At 42.4% G+C, this 16,857-nt stretch overlaps 1 protein-coding gene across 4 annotated transcripts; it reads right to left on the minus strand.

The window, feature by feature from the left end:
* Positions 1-79: 79 nt before the first annotated feature.
* Positions 80-16,780, minus strand: cep131 (centrosomal protein 131). Of its 4 annotated transcripts, none has more exons than XM_068304741.1 (30): positions 16,646-16,780; positions 15,202-15,398; positions 14,976-15,070; positions 13,501-13,612; positions 13,281-13,408; positions 12,809-12,913; positions 12,364-12,543; positions 12,136-12,253; positions 11,897-12,016; positions 11,026-11,218; positions 10,650-10,744; positions 9,870-9,983; positions 9,542-9,734; positions 8,774-8,871; positions 8,477-8,656; positions 8,146-8,337; positions 7,763-7,900; positions 7,545-7,670; positions 7,347-7,463; positions 7,098-7,127; positions 6,572-6,674; positions 6,102-6,303; positions 5,704-5,811; positions 4,886-5,003; positions 4,642-4,716; positions 3,960-4,102; positions 3,646-3,823; positions 3,306-3,502; positions 2,486-2,546; positions 80-2,364 (listed from the first exon to the last, which is right to left on the minus strand). In XM_068304741.1, the coding sequence occupies exons 2-30, from the start codon at positions 15,385-15,387 to the stop codon at positions 2,293-2,295; spliced, it is 3,777 nt and encodes a 1,258-aa protein (XP_068160842.1). In that variant the 5' UTR covers positions 15,388-15,398; positions 16,646-16,780; the 3' UTR covers positions 80-2,292. The 4 variants fall into 4 exon arrangements, with proteins under 4 accessions (XP_068160842.1, XP_068160841.1, XP_068160843.1 ...); XM_068304740.1 differs by having other exon boundaries at positions 6,984-7,127; XM_068304742.1 differs by lacking the exon at positions 7,098-7,127.
* Between the last annotated feature and the right edge of the window lie 77 nt (positions 16,781-16,857).

Genomic DNA, 16,857 nt, shown 5'->3' on the forward strand with positions numbered 1-16,857 from the left:
TGATAGGAGGGAGGGAGCTGAAAACAAAGCAAACAATTGTCTGTTTTCCCCCCAGAGAAGACAAACGATGAACAGAGTGTGTCTTTCCAATAGTCTTTGCTTTTTATTCTCTTTTGCTGTCAGATCAGTCATCTACACAGTTTTCGAACCATCAGCAAGAATAACAATAAAAACTAGACTAACAGGAGAAAACTGTGTGCAAGAGCTAGAAAGTGTAGAAAGTCAGAACAATGTGTGAGGACAGCTGGATGGGATTGCATACAGTTCCAACTGGGAAACAGAAACACACTGGTGCACCAAGGTAAGTGTGTATGCAAACACCGTGGGGTCGTCCCAGGTCAAAGTGGGAGGAATGGTAGCACAGACACACAAAGGGAAGGCTCGTTGGCACTTTCAGGATGAGCATGCGCAGGGAATGCCAACTCACGCCGCCACCCTCGCGCCTCCGAGGTCAACAGTCCCGTCTGCTGTGCCAACATCAGCGGGGCAGAGAAAGGCAGCCGGCCTTGTGAATCAGTTAGCAACCGTGAAACCCAGCGGTGTTTGACACATTTCAACCAACTCTCTCTTTCCTTAAAATTCTCCCAAATGGATCCTTCACATTTCGCTTTTGGAGAATGCCTGGAACTGACTTCATATGCGGTTCATTTGGTTATGTGACAATCTCTCATTTGATGTTTGACTTGATGTTTTGGACGTCAGAAACTACAATATCCATAAAGCTGGACTACAGTAAATACTACCCTTCCATTACAGAAAACTTCACATGAACAATTACATCGTGGCTCGGACCATAAAAATGTCAAAAATAAAACTGACATACTATATTTAAACCATCAAAAAATGGCTTGATTTATTAGGTTCTACTTTTGAGTTGGCTTAAAGAGACCTTTGCCTTTCTATGGACCAATAAGAGTGCTGAATGACAAAAAATAAATAAAGAGAAAAGAATAAATATTTTCTTGATATGAGGTCTCATTTGAAGGCTGTGGTCTTTCACAATCTTGTTTCACCCAAATAACAGGCTTTGCTCCAAGGTTTAGAGTTTCTCCCTGTGACTCCGTACACCCCCCCCCCCAGGCAAACTCGTGCTAGGGACCGGACTTACTGAAATCTTTCCCACAAAGAAATGTCTTCACCATTTTCCAAGGGTTAAGAAATTTAAAAATCCGAAACACCTGATAAGAAAGAAACGGGTATGGAAGTGCCAAGAAGCAGTGGCGGACGGCAGAAAAGACAGTTGTAGAGTTTACACACGTCTGCACTTTGTCTTTTGTCACAGAGTATTCACTGAACATACCTCCTTCTGTCACATGCCTCGTGCCCCCTCAAACCCTCCAACCAGCCAGCCCTGTCCCAGCTCTGTTTTCCTAATCCTATAAACATTTTCTATGCGCATTCCTTCTTTCTTCCAACCCCCATTCTCTTTTTTCCTCACATTCAAGAACACTCAAAGCCAACCTACAATCATCTGTCTCTGACCTCAAACATTCTGCTTTCCCTCCCTCTCTTTCCTTTAAGCTACCTAACTTCCCGACACTCTTTCTCACGACATCCGATATTCTCTCTTCTTTAGTACGACTTTCCTTTCTTACTGCTAACCCCTTCAACGCTTTGGTGTGATACACATAAACTGTTCACAGCTGGCTGGTCAGAGTTTCAGAAAGGGAGAGGTTACAGATCCTCTAATTAGCAATCGCTTGGGGGAATGGGGGTGGGAGGGGGGCATGAGTAAACAGCTGGATCTACTTGGTGTGGCTCATCCTCTAACTCTGCTGCTGACTGATTTGTGAGTCCATGGCTCTAAACGGTCCTTCAATTTGTTTCCTCTTCATACCAACACAGGCCTGGGTTGGTTCCAGAAACATCTGGAACCATTTTCTGGAGGAGCTTTGTGGGGAACAAGGAGGCATTCCTGCTTCCGATGAAAGTGTGTGTGTGTGTTGGGGGGGGGGCAAAAGCTGAAGAAACCCTTCAATAAAAAGGGGGAAGAAGAATGAGAAGTTCATCCATAGTCTTTGCATCTGGTCTGTTGTGTATAAATTAGGGAACTTGCTCCTTCATGCCGGAAAGGAGGAGGAGGGGGGTCTCAGTGCATTTCCCCATTTTATATTTTTCTCAAATGAGGTAGGACAGGTAGGTCCAGTTCGTTGTTCAACACTCTGACGTCCCACAGGTTCAGTCTTGCAGGCATGAACAACATCCAAAGAAAGAGGGGGTGGGTGGGGGGGACTTGAGCGATGCATCACAGAGCGAGAGGGGGACAAAGGGAGGACCGGGCCTTCCTGTCTGTCACTTCTCCAGCAGCTGCTTCCTCTGCTGTTCCCACAGGGCCTCCAAGTGGTCCGCCCTCTTCAGAGCAGCCTATCAGAACACATGGTGATATTTACACAAACTGTCAGTCATCTCACTACAATAACAGCGTTTTCTAACGATTCATGTTCTGACAGGAAGACGATGCCGAGCGCTTCATCCGGCCTCTCACCTCATGCTGCTTCCGGAGACTGCTTACGGTTTCCTCCTTCTTTAAGATAGCTGACTTCACTCTGGCAAATCAGGAGAAAAAAGTGGATGTTAACAGTGGCCTTTTGTTAGGATAAACAAACTCATGTTTGAAAACAGCCAACAATGAATCCATCGCCCATCAAATGGACAGCGGAACCCACTTCAAACCCCACAGGAGCTGCAACATGTCAAATTAACTTGGAGTTTGGTTTTGGTTTCATAAGTGCAGGCATCTGGGTTCCATTTTCACATTAGTCATTTTCTTGGCGAGTAGAGGTCCCAAACAAACAAAAACAGAAGAGTCTAACAAAATTAAAGCACGATTTGTTAACCAAACCCATGAAAAGACACCAAATTCACAATGATTTTGTCTACTGACAAGTATCATGTGTGCCTCTGTTGGATCAGTGAGTCACACTGATCCAACAGATGACATGCTCCTTCATTTCCATGAGCATGCACACTAATTTATCATGATCGCTCCCACAAAGAGTGTCCAGGACAATGAATGTGGATTCAAATTGTCCCCGACAAAAACGCTATTTCTTATTGTTTGTCTTAGTTTTGTAATAAATGTAATTTTCAACGTCTAAAAAAAGGGATTTGTGTTTTTTTGGGGTATTTTTTGTGGATGGGTCTGATTGTCTCAGGCGTGTCTGGGGAATCTTATGGGGAATATAAACCTATGTTCACCTTACGTATGTATGTATGTACATACAGGTGGATGGATGAATACAACAATATTAATCATGTATATCATGTTTTTATTCATTTCATCTCGTGTGTCCCTTCTTCCTTACCGTTTGTGAACTTCAGCCAACTCTTCTTCCTTCTCCCTCGTGACCCTCTCCACCTCCAGACGTAGCCTCGCTCTGACTTCAGACACCTCCACCTTCATCCTGCGGTTCTCCTCCTCAGATGTCACTAACCGGTCAGCAAACTCCTGTCTTATCACCTCTTCCAGGCTGTACCGCTCATCCACCAGCTTATCCCTGGTCTGAATATAGATGTTCATCAACCAATTTATTTTATCAATCATGTATTCACTTTTCATCTCATTTGCTGTTTGTAATGGACTGCGACTTGATGATAAATAGAGAGGATTCAGATTATACAAATTATCAAATGAAAACTTCTCACCCGAGAAATGTCTTCATTTTCTTCTTCTTTCTGTCTTAGCAGTGCCCGTAGTCGAATCAGCTCTGCCTCCATCTCCATTTGCTGCTTCCTCAGCTCCTGCTGTTTCTCCACAGCGACCCTCTCTGAGTGCTCCAACTCCTTCAGTTCAGTCTCGTATTTTTCCTTCAAACGCTTCACCCTGAGAATGGTGTGAATTAAGGGTTAGTGTTGGTTGGGACTTAATGAACATTTACCAAAGCTGGACTTCACACAAACATAAAAACTGCACAACATATAAGTTGTGCAAAAGTAAGAATGGAATAACCCATACACACCTGTTGTCAGCTGCCCTCTCACACTCGTCTTTGTCCTTGCTGGTCTCCTCCTCTAGCGTCCAAATGGCGAGCTCGATCTCTTTGTCACGCTGTCTGCGTAGATCTTCTTTAAGCTGGCGCTCACGGCTCAGCAACCACACTTCCTGTGGACACACAAAACATGCTTGCTGTCTCTCTTGACTACTTTCTGATTTCACACACACTCGGAATGGAAAGACACCTACACCCACACACCCACACACACAGGTGCACAGGTTGTGAATCATCCATCATTCCCCACTGGCTGTTAAGTTCCTGTCTGTATGACTGACTGGCTGAGTTCAACTCAACCCGACTCAACATTGGTAACAGGTAATTTGTCATTTCCATTACACTATAGAACCACATCAATGTAGCCTGTTGTCATAGTGATTGCACAAAAATGCTGTGGTGTAATCTTCACTGCCTCTCACCTCTTGTGGTCCTCTCAAAGACAGGGACGTCTGCACATCCTCAATATCAATGATGCAGTATTTAGCAAGCAGAAAGCTCACTTCCTGATCTTTAAGGTTAAGTTTCACATGTTGTGCTTGTAAGAGTTCCACTTGAAACACAAACCTAGGAAGGAATTGGTGACCCAGAGGTCTACAAAGGCCTGTGAACGCATAGTGCTGCACATATTTGTAAAAAAAGTCCAACAAACCTCTTTTTTCTTGTAGTTTTCTTCCCATGACTGCCTTTCAATGTCCAAACGCTCTTGCATGGCCTTCAACTCCATCTAGTCATACAAACGAAAATCAATTAGCAAGTTAGTCCTGCGAATTACCTTGACTTAATTTGTTGTTGACACAACTCTATGACAGCTAAGCTGACGATTTTCTTCAGGTGTGATGGTGAAGTAGAAGTATTTTATATGTATTCTATTTGACACTGTCTCTACTCATCACCTGGTGTCTCCGTTCCTGCTCCTCTCTGGTCTTGTCCAGCTCCTCTTTGAGAGTTTGTCCAGCCAGAGAGTTGTTCTCTTCCAGCTGCCGCCGTAGATCCTCAAGCTCAGCACGCTGCCTGTAAGACAGACAGAGGAAATTTGAAAAGGGAAGACGGGAGGAGAAGCCACACTAATTCCTATAGAAGTACAGTACATCAACTAGTAAAAAAACAGTTGTCAGCCAGGATGCTAATTCAGTCTGTATATGCACTTCACGTAAACTAGTGTTACAGGTGAGGGACAAATTTACTTGTCTCTGTTTACCATTTACTCTGTAAACAGATATACAGACAGAAGTTCATAGTCATCATAGAGGATGTGAAAAAATATGAAAGCTTGGTGTTATTTGGGTTAAGCCTAACATTTTGTGCTCCTGTAAATAGTACGCATTAAAATGCACTTAAAACAACATTGTTTTGTCTTTCATTGGCACTTAAAAAACCGCATTTCAGTCCTGTATCTGCTAAAGGTCACTTGTTTCACAGACAAGCAGCAACAATCTATAAGGGCAGCATGTTTTATAAATCCTGCAGGATTGTTAGGGGAAGACAGATTTATTAACATAAACACTGAAAAGGGCCCGGATGTCTGGGACTGAAGGAAGTTATTTCACTCTAAACTGAACGCATATTTCCTGCGGACTTTTCTGGATCTTCCTTTAATTCAACTTGTTTTTTCTGGAGACTATAGCAACATTTTTTAAGGCATGTCTCCTGAATAATAAAATTATTCTGTTTCACATTTTTGAGGAGACAGACTGGTGACCTCTGACATTACCTTGCAGCAAGTTGAGCCAGCCTCTCTTTCTCATCAGCCACCTCCTTGTAGAGACGCCTCCTCTGCTGCTGCAAGGAGAGCTCCTCCTCCTGAAGCTGCTTCTCATATCTGACACAGACATAAACACACAAATACCCAAATGATTCTGTAAAAATAAACCATAAAACCCACGGTGCACTGGCGTCGTGCCCGGAGTGTCCCCCGCCTCACGCCGTATCCCGCCGAAATAGGCTCCGTTTCCCCGTGACCCGCTGCGGCGGATATAGCGGTGGTAATCTGAAGATGACTGATTGAACCATAAAACATACACACACCTACACAATACATATGAAATAATTCCTAGTTTACGATACACATCATAAAATCAAATCTGATTTAAGTAAACATCGCGTGTCTACCTCTGTTTGGCTAGTTCCCTCTCTCTCTGACACTGCTCCTCCTTCTCTCTCTCCAGCTGCTGGCGGAGCTCCTCACACTGATGGACGTAGCGCTGGGCCGCACGGTCATCCGCCTGCAGAAGCTCTGCCTCATGAAGTGTCCGCAGCTTCTTCAGCTCCTGTTTGTGTTTAGAAATAAGCTTCTGGATCTCTGGCTCCAAACCTGAGGGCGGCAGAGATACAGACAGATGTTCATGTTCACTGACGAATATTGAATCTCAAGTTTTCCATCTCTGAATACTTTTACTATCTCCTCTACCTGGAATTTAAAATAAAAGATGAACCACCACCTGCAGCCAACAAACAAACTTTTATTCTGTGGCTTCTGCTAACTACATGCTTTGATGCAAGCGCTCCCCATCTACCCTCATTAATACAACAATGTTAACAGAGACGTATGAACATCAGACTTAAGACTGTGTTTACATTACCTTTGACAGTGATCTCTTTAATCTTCTTGGTTTTCTCGTCAATCCATTTTTCCCGTCGGATTTTCTCTGAGGCACTCATCAGCTCTTTTAACTTCTTGATTTCCTGTTGAGAGATTGGGGTAAATTATGGTAATACTAAATGACGAAAACCAGTGATAGCACTGGCAGCAACTTATGTGTTTAACAGAAATTGGTCATTTTGTGGGGACAAGGTTGGGTTTTTACATGAGAAAAGTATACATTCAAGAGATGTGCATGTTACAGGACCATATAATAAAATGAGAAAAGTCACAATGGTAATTAAAGGATGAGTACAAACCAAATCAGAGCAAGACTATTAACTTAATAATATAACGCAATAGAAATGTCATATCTATGTCTGGAGATGAATGAAAAGACTGCTGACACTCACATGCAGACAGACTGTCCAATAGAAGTTTTGAGGGACAGACAAAATGATAAAAAAGGAATGGTAGAATGAGAGATGATTTTTCCAAGGATGATTGGGCAGAGGAAAAAAAGTTACCTCGCACAAGGGACCCAGAATTTGCCACACCTAAAAGCCAGGAAAAAAGAAACACACACAATGACAGAGAAATACAGTAAAGAAGGGTGTCAAAAGCAGAGACAAGACAGTTTAACATAAGCAGCAGTGCGGGAGGGCGAAAGGCAATCACACAAAATGCAATGCAGAAGCAAAGAAGCAGAAGTTATTAGCAGTGAGTAGTACGTTATTATGGTTCTTTGTCTCCTGACAAGATGTTGCACATCTCACCATTTCATGTTGTTCCTGCATTTGTGCAATCTTCTTGGTGTACTTTTGGTCCACTTGCTTCAGTTCTCCAACCACCCCTTCACAGCGCTGAGTAAGATTCTTTTTATCATTGATCAGCTGAAAAAACCCCAGAACTTAATGCAGATCATAGGCATAAAAGAGAATAAAAAGTGGACTGGAAACAGATTGTGTTCCAACCTGATCAATGAATGTGAGGTGCCTCTGGATGGTGGCTTCATATTGGTCCTTCTGGAGCTGGAAGTTCCTACTTAGCTCCTTCTCTGTATCCTTCACATGTCTCACCGACAGTTCCCTCTGCTGAGCCTTAGGAACAGGGAGAAGAAAAACCTAATTCAGCATTTTAAACTTTCTCTATACAATAACATGTCGATTATTGTGGGTTCCTTTTCCCTTACCAATGCTGTCTGGAGCATGTTTACAGTACGCTTCTTCTCCTCCAACTCCAACTTGATTCTCATCATGGAACTGTTGACCTCAGCAGCGGTGGCAGACGCCTGCTCGACACCAACCAGCTCCTCCTCTGAAAACACCGCCTAGCAACACGCAGGAACCACTTCAGTTTCGAATGAAATCGCAGAACATTTGGTGCAAATTTAAATATCCAAACTGGTTTATTTGGACGAACCACATTATTTAATCAAAGGGTACACAGATGGAGAGATGGAAAAGCGGAAGCTTGTTAGATTATGACACAAAACTGGAATTAAAAAAGACACAAAGCACAAAGAAATAAATGTTTTTGTGCCACATTGTGGGATATAATATCCTAGATACTGACCTCCCTGTGTGACCCTGAGGTAACAGATCGAGGTCTTTCCTGCTCAGATTTCTCCATTTCATCCAGGAAGTTCATGATGCTTTGCAGCTTGGCTTCAGAGAGCAGGGCGCCCCCATCTGGCAATTCAGGGTGGTGACTCATCTGACCGTGTCGCTCCAGGTTGTCAGTAGTTAGAGAGTTGGAGTCTACATCCTTCAATAAAATAACATAACAAACATACCGATTACAAAACATTCTATAATCTTGTCAGTATGGTCTTGCTGTGGACAAAATAACCAAAAACTTCACTGTTTCTGAAGATAAGCAGACTAGCAAAGTGAAGCAGTCTCACTTCATCTATCCAGGCGTATTTCTCTTTATGGTAACACTTTGGTTCAGGCAATCTCTCTGGCTCCTCTTCCAACAGCTTCAAGGTGTCCAGCAGCTCATTGAGGGTGGTTTTAGATTGAGCCCTGCTGGTTGAGGCTCCCTGTCGCTGGTCCTCTACACTGACTGACCTCTGCAGGATCTCCTGGAGCATGGAAAATACTTTTTTACATTGGGACTGAATATTTGCTTATCTGCAGTTACTCTTTCAATGTTTTTACACTGTAATTTGGAAAACTGATCAGAGATTTCCATCACTGACCTGAGAACACTGGGAACCTCTGCAATTGGACAAAGCTGGGGAGACAGCTCTGAAGCTGGAGGCCTCACCTAAATCAGCTGCAACATTCAAATTGGACTCTGTGGAAACATTTGACGAACAGTTTCAGAGTATTGATATTTTCAGAAATCTTTATTGTAAACATCATCCAGTATGAGGGTTATTTTGTATATGCATTCAAAACTATTATGTAGGCTAAATCATTACTTTTCTACTAGATATATATTCTACTAACAATATTCTACTAACAAAAATCAGATATATACAAAAGAACAAACAGTTGTATTTACAGTATAGCTAAGAACAAGACAGTCACAGACTGCAACATCACGCGACACCGGTGAATTCAAAATTTTATCCTGACCTACTTGCATAGGTCAAAGATCAAAGCTAGTGCTCTGCCTGGTCACGAAGATATTTGGTGGACTAACTAATAGCCGGACGGACGGACAAACACACAAACACTGACAATTACAATACATCACCGCTTTGAAGCGGGATGTAATTAGGTTCTTAAGGAATTTCAGCTGTATTAAAAATTACTCATTTCGTCCTTTCTCTAAAAAAGTCATTATCTCTTAGTCTTATCTTCTTTTTTATTTCATAACAGATCCTCTTGTTCTGTTGCACTTGATGGACTCCTGTCATTTCTAGAAATCTTAACAGGATATGGAATGATTTCCTTATTCAGTCAGGTGTGCATTGCATGGTAGGATTGAGTGTTATTGTGCATAGTGGGTGACACCAGACCTGTGTTTTTAGCTTTCACATCTATGGCTGACATCGGGGTGTTGTTACTCTGAGGGAGTGGAGTTTTGTTAAAAAGAGAAATCCTGGGCGGCTTCTTGCGTCCAGCCACCCCAGGGTGTCTCACATTTTCCTGCTCCATAACAGCTATATGCTGTGAATCTGCAGCTGCATGGCTTCTTTTCTGCTGCAGCTCCTAGACACCATCACCAGGGGGAGACAAAAAACACAATAAGACATTTGAATTGGTGCGTTGACGTTGCTGGTTCACTTTAAAAACACTGCTTTAACCTTGGGGTTACAATAAAGGATGTACTTTAATTTTATTCACCTGGGGGGAGGCATGGTAGGCCAGATGAGCTTTCTCCTTATGAATCAACTTCCTGCCATTTTCCTGAACCTGCTGTTCAACACAAATTTCTACTTGCGATCTGTTCTCCTGCTCCTATGAGACAAACAGGAAGGCCGTGTTTATTGTCAGCAGAAACAGAGATAAAGAGAATAAAGATAATGGAGAACTAACATTAAGGTTGTCAATGTGACCACGCTCTGGGTCACATCGGAGCTCTTAAAGGTCACTAAACAACTTTTGTTCAACAAAGGAACTGATGAAGACGTGTGAAGACACATACGTTCATTGGGACTGAATGGATGGTTTGAAACAACAATGTGCCACAATGACTGTCAAAATTTATTGTATTTATTTTATGAATAGGTTGAAAACATGTTGTAACGAGAGAGGTGTTTGGTTGATTCTGGGAACGGGAACTAGACAAGCCAAATAGCTTCTACCTGTCAGCCCTTTTTTTTAGATGTTGTTGATGTTGCAAATGAGATGAAGGTGGTAAAGTTTGTTGTAATGACATGTCAGAAAAAATAAACTAAACTGCCCGTAGATATTCATGTGTGCGTACGTGGTTGTCTGTTTACGTGTGGCTCCGTGGTGCACTGGCATGGTGCACAGAGTGTACCCTGCCTCACACCCCTAGTCAGCTGGGATAGGCTCCAGCACCCCGTGACAGTGGAAGACGCGGGCATTTGACGATGAATGAATGAATGCATGAATGAATACATGAATGAATACATGAATAAATAAATAAGGTTCATTCACCTGAGAACACTGAGAACCTCTGTTATTGGACAATGCTGGAGAAATAGCTCTGAAGCTCAGTTCACTCAAATCAGCCACAACATTCAAATTAGTATCTGTGGAAACACACAACCAATCAATACATTTATAACAATAGACTCCAGTGAAAGTATCCATGTTCAATACACCGGTTATTGACTAAGATATCACAACTACTCTACATAATTATAACATCAAAACTATGAGAACTATACTTCATGTGCCAAAGATATAATTTTTCTACGTCTTTAAAACAATTTCCCCAACAGGAAAAGAAAGCATTTCATAGCAGGAATGACTAAAAATGACTGCTGATGTAGCAGAAGTTTCAGCAACCCTGAGCAGAACAGATACAGACCTGTGTTCTTAGCTTTGATGTCTGTGGGTGAGAGAGGGCTTTTATTGCTTGGTGAGGATGGACCTCTGTTAGTGGGAGAGATCCTCGGAGGCTTCTTGCGTCCGACTACACCGGTCTGACTCACATTTTCCAGCTCCATCACAGTTAAATGCCCTGCCTCTGCAAGCCTGTGGGCCCGTTTTTGCTGTAGCTCCTGGACCACACCATGAAGGGGAGATGTAAGACAATGAAGGAAGCCATCAACTGTTAAACTTGTGCTGCATATCAACGGTTAAGGTTACCGAGTAAATAGAATCTAAGTGCATGGCCTATTGATGGAGATTTGGTTCCACAGGTAGGTCATTGTATCAGTGTTTGTTTAGGACGCTTATTTCAATCCAACGTTTACATTAACCTGAGTTAGTAGCTGATAGTCCTTGTGGCAATAGAAAGGGTTTCTGCAGTGATCATGATGATTGTGTGTTAGAATTTTTTTAGATGTTTATTTCTATATTTTATTTTATTTTTTAAGTTTATTTTTATATTTGGGAAAGTAGAACCCCCAAAGTTTGTAAAAGAAATAACTACATTGAGATTACATACAAAACAACCTTTGTCACTGGAGACTCTCCACTAACAAAGGAAACCTTTGTGGCATGTTGTGGACATGATTTCAAAAATGTCAGAGAAGTATTATGTGCTTAACAAACAATGTTTCATTGGAGCTGCATTATAAGAAGAGTAGGTTCCAGCCTGTTTTAAGCTTAAAAGATATTAAGGATTAAAAGTTAGAGTATCTAAGACTATGCTTCCTCAGTTTTGACTGTTTTTTTTACACCTCTCGTACAAGTCTCTTAAGTTAATGGAAATCAAATGCTAAAACTGAAGTCACCTGGATGGCAGCAACACGAGCCAGACGAGCTTTCTCCTCACGAATTTGCTTCCTATCGTCTTCCTTTTTCTGCTGCTGCTGCTCCATGCATCTGTCTTCCTCAGCTCTCTCCTCCCACTCCTGAAAAGGTCAGATACAAAGAGTTTCTATGCAGTAGATGTAGACCGAGAGGTGTAAAATCAGTGAAGGCTATGGAAACAAAGAGTGAAGGAGTAAGACAATCTGAGGAAGATGAATACCTTTCTTTTACTGGCAAGGATTTGTTTCACTGCTGCCTGGTTTGTGTATTGTCTATGTGTGTGGTGTCTGTACCATCGCTGGATAGTGACTGCAGCCTGGTTCACCTGCTGAATAAACCTTCGAGTGAAAAAAAAAAGGAGCTGCTATGAGTCACCACACATTTCAAATCAGAACATTAAAATCAACAGTGTTGAAGCAGGCTTCTAAAAGAGCATAGGGGGTCTGACCTTTCAGCCTCTTCTTCAGTGACCTCTCTCCTTCTAGACAGGACAGGGCTGCTGCGATGGACAGACATGGGAGACCTATTGTTTGAGGTGGAGGACGCTGATGAGAAATTCTTCTGTGATTTAGTCAGAGAGCCACTCTCAACTGACAGCTCATCATTTGCTGTGGCCTTCAGAATATTGCTGAAAGAAAATATGATGAATTTAGAGAAACCGAACACAAAGGCTTTAGTAATCATAGTTACCTGAAAGGAATGGAAAGAGCAGAATATTAAAGTGACATTCAGTACAGTATAGGCTTGTCTATATTCCCAAAATATAAGCATTTATACCGTTGACAGCACTTAATACACATTAAGTCATTCTGTCCAAAATTAGCTAATTCAATTGATTTAGTCTAATTAAAATCCCTATAACAACGTCATGCAAGCAGTTAATCACGACATACTTAAAGGAAGGCTTCTGGTTGGAGCTCTTAGGTGTGAGTGGCTTCTCAGAGTAGTTGTTGTGCAAGATAGTGGTGACAGAATTCCCAACAGCCCCCTTGTTGCTCCTGGAAAAGCACAAAAAGGTACAATGACACTAACCAGCTGCAAAGGTGTTGGTGTGTGTGAAATATTTAGAATACCAACACAACCATGTTTCCAAATCCATCGCCTGAAGACATGGCAGTAACTGATACAGTACATACTTTGACCCCCACTTGAACTAAAAAAAAAAAAATTCTTGGAAGAAAACATCTCAGCGTGTGGGTGGAATTCCTGAAAGCGTATCAGCTTCCTTGATCAACAGGTATGAAACACGAGATGCAAGTAGCTATCCAGAATGCTGTAGTGCAAGTAGTCACTTTGCTGATTTTTGGTTTGTTCCTGTTTTTTCTGCACATTTGTATGTGTGTGTGTGTGTGTGTGTCTGCTCACCTGTTGTTGGCAGTGAAAGTCGCAGCCAAAGTAATGCTGGGCTCTCTTTTGTACTGGCTGGTGGGAGAGTCCATACTGCCAATACTACGAGAGCTTGAATGCAGGGGGAAAGCTCTCGGCTGATCGTCCTAAATGAAGGGAACCATATTCTTATTACAAACTGAATCAGTAACATTCATTAGACAGATGCAAATACATTCAGTAAGATGATGGCAAATACCAAGATGTTCCATGTGGTTCTCTCTGGGGACGCCTTGCTGAGGCTGGCCACTTTCTTACGTCCATCGGAGCTGCTGTCAAAAAGGGACAGGTAGTCCTCACCCTGGCCCTGACTGGGAATGCACAGAATCCATCCACAGGTTTAGTGTGTTATTACTGAACTATCCTTTTAAATACTGATTCTACAATTACTTTTAATATAAAATAACAACCGATTGTGACTGCAAAACCTGCAAAGATAAAATCAATTTGGTGAAAAACTGTGTTTTCAGTAATTCAGTTGAAATGTCTCTTTAAAAGGTGGATGTGGTAGCTTTGAGGCAAGAAAATTATTTCAAATCTACCCCCATGAGTGGAGGACAAAGCACACACTGGGCTTAATTTTCACAAAACCAAGAGCTTAGCAGTTCACGACAACACACAATTAATCAACTCACTACAAAGCAGGGACTGTAGGTCATGCTTTTAGTGGCAGCTTTTGTGATTAAATATTGTAATGACAGCTGCAGACATAGGACTCGTTCCCTTATCTTCTCTAGCCTACGTACTGGAATTTTGCATGAGGCAGCTGGCCGTCTGCTGGGGGTAACCCCAGTGTGGATTCCATGTAAATGCATGCCTGCATATGTTGATCCTGATGGGCTGTCATTCATTCCTTCAAATAGCCTTACACACAGCACCTTCATCATGAGGTGCAGATGTACGATGACCTTCCGTCTGGCCTGGCCTCCACTGGTATCTGTGTTGCAGCCAGCCTGTGTTGTCTGGGATGATTTTGAGTGTGTATCTTTGGGGTTGTGGAGGTGTTGTGGGGGGGTGAAGCCAGCTGTCCCAGTGAAAAGCAATCTGACGAGATTATTCAAGCAGAGCATTCCTCTACTTCTTGCTTTGCAATGGCGATGCATGGAGGGGAGAAAACAGCAGAAAGAAAGGGGTGCAAATTGACCCACTAGCTAAAAAACTCATAGACAAGTAGAGGCTTTAAAAAACTCAACATTTAAAGCCCCGCTGCTCTGCATAAGAGGCAAAGAAGGGGGGAGGGGGTGGCAGCTGCCGGACAATAGAACCCGAGTGTGCACACACACTTCTTTCTATGGGTCTCGGTGGTGGGGGTAACCTGACCTAGAGATTCTGGCTCTCCCCCTTTAACCTGGGAAAAAGCAAGTTCTTGCACCCCACGACCCCAGCGACAGCCGCCAAATTCCGTTGTCTCTTTATTATGCAGGCGCTGGCGTGCCACAAGTTCTATTGTCTAAAACTGCTGTAGCCTCAGGGCTGCCAGCTGTTGCTCAGTGAAAAGAAGCATTCTAAGCAATCTATGCAATCATAAAAGGTATTGTTTTAAGTTATAAGGGACTGTCTGACGAAAATTATCTAAAATGCAAAGATTGCAAGGATGTGTCTGGTTAACGTATAATGCCTATACAACTAAAAGTGTTATTACATACGCAAGTGTGTGTATATGTGTGCTCGTACCTCAAACTGATGTGTGCCTGTTGATTAACCTGAGTGGTGCTGTTGGACCGCCTTAGGTTCTTGATGGAGCGGGAGCTACCAATGCTGGCCTCCCCCTGTGGATACAAAGGATTTGTTTCTGAATGATCTTTTGAAAAAATTACACATATTTATCATTCATAACTATGAAACAAGCAACCTGTTGAGATGGTCTGATTTTCTCATTCACACATGGCTTTGCACTCACCAAGGTGTTGCGTTTTCCTCTGCTGTCACCTGCCACAGAAACTGACACAGATCGAGAAAAGTGTTTCCCTGGCGAGGCACTGCTGGGTCTTCGGGACATAGGAAGCGTAGAGCCTGACAAGGTTAGGTCCAGGGCTTCTCCAGAGACACCGGATGGGATAGATGAAGGGCTACGTGTTGTATGCATCTTCTTAAATGCTGTAATATGGCAAAATAGGCTTGGATTTAAAATCACAAAAGGCCATGTGCTATTTGCCCCACGTTCAGCGGGTACAACTACAACAACAGAGGAAACACCAGCTACTTTTCCCTGGTTGTTGTGTCTCCCAGAGTAACCGACAACACAACCACACACTGTTTAACACCACTGAAATCAAAGTATAAACAAGAACCAAAGCAGTCAGAGACTGCAACATCCTGCGAACAGTAGGTCAGGGTACCCTGAAAGTAGTACCTGACATGTGCATAGCTTTAACCTTTCAGGGTAGGTCAAAGCTATGCACTAGCTTTGACCATAGATCAAACATAGTGCATAGCTAGATCAAAACACAAGTTTTGACCTATGGTCTTACTGACACGGCCTTCTCCCTCGTCTTTCTATCTTAACCGGTTCCTGAGAGTACAAAAGGTGAAATTTGTACACTCATCATCTCATTTTCATCCTCTTTGCCGCCGGAGTAATCTACTTTTAGTTTCACCTTTCTATCTGCAACGGTTGCGAAGATATTTGGTGATATTTGATAGCCCGTACTTACAGAACGACAGCAATTGTTAGCTAGGTGCCAAAACAGTTGTGATAAACCCCTACATAGTAACTTTAAATGCTGAGGTTGTATTTCTCACGCGTAGCTTCAGTGTAAACAAACATGCAACACCATTCACCGCAGCTCGTGTAAACATTTACTTGTTCCTGACAAGAAATACAGTTTCACAACGACAGGTGTATATTAGCTCTGTTCGCTAACGTCACCTTCTTCCCATCGCAATATATAATACTACAAAGCATAAAATGTACGGTAAGTAACGTTACGTCACGACGGACAGAATATCAACTATGAATAAGTCATAGCTATCATACGCTAATGTTTGTGAGATATTTTTGCTAACACTCAAATATCTGTTGGCTAAAAACGCCATTCGTATCACTGTGGTTATTACAACATTACTAACGGTATTTCTTAAAACGCTATCTTTAAGTTGGACAGATTTTTTACCAGGATGTGCAGTAAAAAAAATACATCACGAGATTACAAAATTTAAATTGCTGATTTACTTAATCGTTCCAGTCGTCATGCAGAGCTAACGTTTACAATACTGTATTCCTGTTAAGTTGATTTTAAAGGGAAATACGTGGAAAAAAAGCAAAGGCTTTTAGTTAACAGTCCATTTCTCTAGTATCATTCAAAACATGTTGGTAACGCCACAGAGAAGTGTTAAATACTTACTTCATTAACTGGATGGCGGCATCGCTGATATTCTCTCGTACGCATTCACAGCTGCTATTTCTCCCGATAAAATCCTCCGATATCCAGACAGCACACCATCGACTCTTTGGCAAAATACTGGCAGCCAAAGACGGGAGGCGACAACATAAACTCCTCCCCTCGACACGTTTAATTGGTGGTAACGAACTTTTTTTCCTGTTTCATCATGCTTC

Source organism: Antennarius striatus, chromosome 21, assembly GCF_040054535.1.
Source record: "Antennarius striatus isolate MH-2024 chromosome 21, ASM4005453v1, whole genome shotgun sequence".
Taxonomy (NCBI): domain Eukaryota; kingdom Metazoa; phylum Chordata; class Actinopteri; order Lophiiformes; family Antennariidae; genus Antennarius; species Antennarius striatus.

What these genes read in the sequence shown, in the direction of transcription:
- cep131 (XM_068304740.1), bottom strand. Translation starts at nt 15,387, where the DNA reads ATGCATACAACACGTAGCCCTTCATCTATCCCATCCGGTGTCTCTGGA. An exon ending in GAACCACATGGAACATCTTG is followed by an intron (nt 13,409 to 13,500) that starts GTATTTGCCATC and finishes CCCTTCATTTAG; the next exon opens with GACGATCAGCCGAGAGCTTT. An exon ending in ACCTCACATTCATTGATCAG is followed by an intron (nt 7,464 to 7,544) that starts GTTGGAACACAA and finishes GGGTTTTTTCAG; the next exon opens with CTGATCAATGATAAAAAGAA.